Here is a 5,188-nt window from a genome sequence, read left to right as displayed (position 1 = left end):
GCAGGAACCCACTTTTCAAATCAAGGTGTGAGGGACAAGCGTCTGCTCTTGGTGGCTATGCAGATGTAAAATCTACAGCCGGAAGTGAAGGTTGGAATCCTTGTGGCTCTCCCACATTGCTCTCAGGGTTGCTGAGAAGAGGCTGATGGTGCAAAGCATCAGCCCGAGCAGTTGCACTCTCCTTCCACACTGCAGCTCCACAAACCTTCTCCTAGCGCACACTGTTAAACTGCTTTGAGATCCATACATCAAATTGTTTCCTCTCCAATAGCGTCTCTTCTTTGTCTAATACCACGCAGCAACCGCCAAGCAGGACTCCCAGGCCTGTGCCAGCCCCTCTGAGTGTTCTACCTTCTCAGTTACTTCGCAGCAAGTTGAACTCGTGCCAACTAATTATTGGGTACTTTTTGGCCTCCTGAGTGCATCTGACCTGTTAATCGGAAGGATGGGTAGGACAGCTTGCAGCTATCGGGCTCAGCTCCACTGAATGCAGCAGAGCAGCACCTGTGTGCACCAGCTGAGGACTGTGTCTCTGCATCTCTCCCATAAGCAGTCCCACTAACCTTCTGCTTTTAATCAGGTTTCAGAAAATCCATAAGTTTCCATCCAGCTCTCCTCTGCCTTGGGGACCTGTGTGCGGAGCCATGGCAACCTGTCATTCACTGTTTGTTTTGGATAAGAAGATTCAGGGAGATCCACTGGACTTGAAAATGTTTGAGGGCACACAATGGGTAATGTGACTTGCACCCTCTACACACATCCAAGACAAGGAGACCCCCAACCCAGCCCATGGGTGTTTTTTATTCATAAGCCAAGCTCAAATACATGCCTGCAGGGGAAACTCCCTTGCAGTCCTGGTTACAACAGCTGGAATTTGCTCTGTTCTACTGCTTTTTGATAGTCCAGCAATCATTTTCCTTGGGGCTGCCTGCATTTGCCCTCTTCATTTGATTTGGAAACACTAGAGTGTGAGGAAACAGAGGGGGATCCTGCTTGCTGCTTGCTGGAAGCAGATGATCAGACCATACTGTTCACCATGTGGTGCACAAGACCACAAGTCAGCCAAGGAAATGTGCAGGCAGGGTTTTATGCCCTTAAGCTAAAGGCTGTTACCTCTGATTAGCAAAGGGACATCTCTATGGAGAAAGCAAGGCTGGATCCTCCAGCTGAGTGAACAGCCAGTCTCAGAGAGACCTGGGGAGAAGGTGAGAGATTGAGCCTTGGGGCTCGTACGCGGGGATGGGGAGTTGCTAGGGCAGGGACAGGATGGAAGGAGACACGAGAAGGAAAGGGGCTACTCTTCCCTCTGCCATGTCCTAGCCTGGAGGGATTCTGGGTCACTGCAGTTAACTGTCTCATCATCTTTTCTCCTTCCATCTTTTGCTCAAGAGAGATTAATCAACAAGTGAAACAGATGGCAGCTCTGGGGGAAGGCATCAGGCTGGTCCTCACTCCTGTGGAACAGGCAGCAGCAGAGCTGCGTGACAGCAGAAGGGGGACTATGAGGGTGAATGAGCCTCGACAGCACGTAAAGTAACAAAAGCTGTAGGGCTGAATGCATCCTACACCAAAAACTATCCCCCTGCATTAACAGGTGTGAAGGAAAAAAAAAAAAAGTATCAGAAATAACACTTTTCCTTGTATAGGAGATAGAAGACACCAGCACAGCTCGGGATGGGACTGGTGCTCTCAACATCTGCATCGTTAGACCGGGGCCAATGGCCAGCAGTGTAAGTCCAGTTCTTTCTGAGAATAAATGTTTTGTGTTTTCAGGATGCAGCAAGTGCAAACTCCTAGCACATGCGCTATTCATTTACCCGCGCTCGCGGCTGCAAAAGGTCTGTCAGCCACTCTTGGTACTGTGTTGCATCTTCCCCCAAAACAGACCCTCTGGAAGCTTAGAACCAGAAAAGCAAATTCTGATTAAAGTGGAGATGCTGCTCCTGAAGTGGCATCTAAAGCACTTCATGAGCATGAAAGCCCCCCATTTCTAATTCTACTGTTTGCACTAGTAAAAGCTGCAGACTTCTCTGAGTCCTCACCCTGTAAAGCTGCTGGCAAAATGGAACTACACATTTAAACTTAAACTACAGTTTAAGTGAAGACTAATGCAGAAAAACTGTGTAAATGGAACAAACTTCTAACGCTTGAGTTCATGTTCAAAGAAGGTGAACTGGGGAGTGTAATGAGAGTAAGGACAAGGCACTACACTGAGAAGTACAGACATGGTCCACGAGTCCTGCTGGTAATGGTTGTGCAACCCCAGTAGCAGATTTATCAGCCTCACCCCAGAGCAGTGTCGTTTGCTTCACCCTTTCTCTTAAAATGCCCCTTGGGAAGCTCTGTGTTTTGACAGTTGAAAATTGTTATGTTTCCAGTCCAAATGTCAACCCAGCTGGCTTCTTCCCAGTGGAAGGAGTGTGATTTCTGCTAGCAGTACCAGGAAGACAGTGCTGTGGCAACAAGGAAATCAGTCTCGTTCCTAGGATTGCTCTGTTCCCATGGTAATGTCACTGTAACTCATCAAATTTCAGTTCCCAGGACTACAGATCCAGGAAGATTACATTAATATGTGGTTATTAAGAGAAAGGCTGGGACAAAGCTTGGAAAACAAGTTAAATAAGAACAAAGACTGAGGATCCTGGGAAGTACACTGGAAAGACAGAGTTGTTGAGACCATGGTTCCTAAACTTGTAATCAGTGATCTGATCCCACAGCCAAAGGTGGCAAAAGTGAAAGATTTATTATCCTGTTAGTAATAAATCACTTTAGCAAGACAGACTCAAATGAGCTGAAGTTCAGAATGGATTTGCTTTGTGCAATCAATGACTCAGGTAACTTCTCCCTCTTCTGACCTCTTCCAGGCTCCAGTGGAAGGAATAGCAATCCTACATCAATTCCCATTTTCTTCTGGGCTGCAGAGGATGTCTGTTGTTTCACAGAAGATCGGAGAGGAACAGTTCGATCTGTACATGAAAGGAGCACCAGAAGTAGTGGCCAGATTTTGCAGACAAGATACTGGTATAGAACTGGGAAAGGGCAACTTGACAGTGCTTCTTTGGACTTAATCCAAACCAAAGCTTATGCTGGAGCTTAAATTCTGAAAGGATTTCCACTGGCCTCACCGCCATGTGTGTGACTCTTCCCACAAAGATGCCTGGGGCTTATTAAATATTATTAGTTAATACTACAACCAAGTTTTCATTTGTTGTAAATTAAAGCTGCACACCAGATAGCAAGAGGCACAGCCTGAGGTTCAGCCACTGCACGTCCCTTAGCTGACCTGCATCAGCTGAACACACAGCGCATAAATCATGTTGATGCGTTAAAATAGCCAGAGCAGACCTAGGATCACGGTAATTGCAGGCGCCACAGCAAGTGTGTTGTGCTGTACAAATTCTTAAATTTTCTCCTAATTTATTGCCCTGCAAATCCATCATTGAGCTACTGACCCAGCTTTCAAAGGCTGTAAATCTCAGCAATGGAAAACTTGCTGTGGATATGAAAATTACTGTTATTAAGGATAATTGGAATTAATACTTGGGCCAAGATTCCCGTCCTCTCCCCGCAAGTAAACATAGGCTTTTCTTTTTTTTGTATGTGAACAATATTACAGGCTTATACTCAAATTTGTTTGCAAAATTGAAACTCAGGTCACAGTCACTGAATGCTTCAAAAGGATGCCAAGCAAACACAGAAACAATGGTCTGTGGCTCTGTGGTTTGCTATTTCAGATGGCACTGACCTGAAAACATGTCAAAATGGCTTTGAGGGACAATGGAAAGATTTAGTTTAGAACCACCTAAGATCTAATGACACAAACCTCCAAACAAGTCAACATCAGCAAGAAAAATGTCCTGGAAATTATGTTGCACTTTCTCAGGTTTCTAAATAGCTCCTCTTATCCTGTTTTGACTGTTCCTGTATTGATTACACCTTAATGAATAATTAGGTACCGCACTGCAAAACTGTGATTGCAGTATGTAGTCAATACAAAAATACTGCAAAGTTAAAAGGAACTCTTTGCTTGTGGAGACACGGGAATGATCAGAGAATTGAAAATCTAGGATTTGGGAGAAGTCTCACATTAAGGCATGAATATAAAAGCATTTCCTCAGTCACTCAGCATGTATGCAGTAAAGCTTGGGACAGAATTATCGAGTTAGTCATTTGTCCTTTGCCCAGTAATTCACTTTATCCACATGCACCTTGATGTGCATTAAAAAACACAAACGAAAAACCAAACAAAACCCAGGCACATAGATCATTACTTGAACAGTCAGTTACACAGCCTTGGTACAAATCATCTGACTTCTGTGAGAGGCCACAGTGCTGTAACTGAAGCTACAAAGTCATATAGAACACAGGCATTTAGCCATAGAAAAGCCATCAGCAAGGATGGAATATTTTAACCATGAAACTTCTTTTCCTGCAAACAGTCCCCAGTAATTTCTTAAAGGAGCTTAAGACGTACACAAGCCAAGGCTTCAGAGTCATCGCCCTGGCCCATAAAGAGCTACACCTAGGGAAGGAGGTAGACGTGAGCAACCTAGAGAGGTAAGGAGGTGTGCTGATGAGCCACTGGTATCGCTGTGGGGTTGCTTTTCTATCTGCTGGTTACAAACTGCCCCAAGCCAGTCTGCCCTGACCCAAACCTTCCCCTCCTCTTCTGCCAAAGGAAGCCTATTGGGAAGCTGTTCCATCCAGCACCTTCCTTCCAGCAGATGCTGATTACGCTGTTAACTGCCTGCTTTATTACTGCTCTTGCAGGGCTCACTGAGATGAATTTCAGAATCTGTTTTCAAAGAGTAATGAAAGCTGCTTACTGTGCTTCTATATGGCAATGGATCGGGATTGCAGCAGAAATTCTGTATGAAAAGCTGTGGCTTTAAGCTAGCCAGTTCCTGCAATTCCCCATCTCTCCATCTGCGCACCTGTCTCTCCTGCATTGCTCCTTCCTAGAGACAGCAATGTAGCTGAAGCTGCAGAAATGTTGGTGCTTGTCGAGCACTGCTTGGCTTCAACTCATAGCAGTTAGGTTTCCCTGAGGAGCAAGCGTGTTTCCCACCAAGCATGGCTTTCCCCTTGAACAAAAACTGCTCTCCGTGCCAATCCATGCCATCCAGCACATGTGTTTCTGTCCTTCCTCCAAGAGAGGAAGCAGAGTCTGGGCTGGGATTCCTGGCCC

General features: G+C 45.5%; 1 protein-coding gene across 1 annotated transcript in view; it reads left to right on the top strand.

Annotated features, from left to right (window-relative positions):
- Positions 1-5,188, top strand: part of LOC104489550 (probable cation-transporting ATPase 13A5) — a gene marked incomplete at both ends in the record, with an annotated part of 14,475 nt that overhangs the window by 2,518 nt on the left and 6,769 nt on the right. Inside the window, 5 exons of the mRNA XM_010131721.1 lie at positions 581-731; positions 1,647-1,730; positions 2,865-3,021; positions 4,440-4,557; positions 5,154-5,162. Of these exons, the coding sequence (XP_010130023.1) occupies positions 581-731; positions 1,647-1,730; positions 2,865-3,021; positions 4,440-4,557; positions 5,154-5,162 (519 nt within the window). The remainder of the gene's footprint in view (positions 1-580; positions 732-1,646; positions 1,731-2,864; positions 3,022-4,439; positions 4,558-5,153; positions 5,163-5,188) is intronic.

The sequence above is a fragment of the Buceros rhinoceros genome, unplaced genomic scaffold, assembly GCF_000710305.1.
Source record: "Buceros rhinoceros silvestris isolate BGI_N320 unplaced genomic scaffold, ASM71030v1 scaffold34092, whole genome shotgun sequence".
NCBI lineage: Eukaryota > Metazoa > Chordata > Aves > Bucerotiformes > Bucerotidae > Buceros > Buceros rhinoceros.
This window is presented reverse-complemented; position numbering and strand designations above follow the sequence as displayed.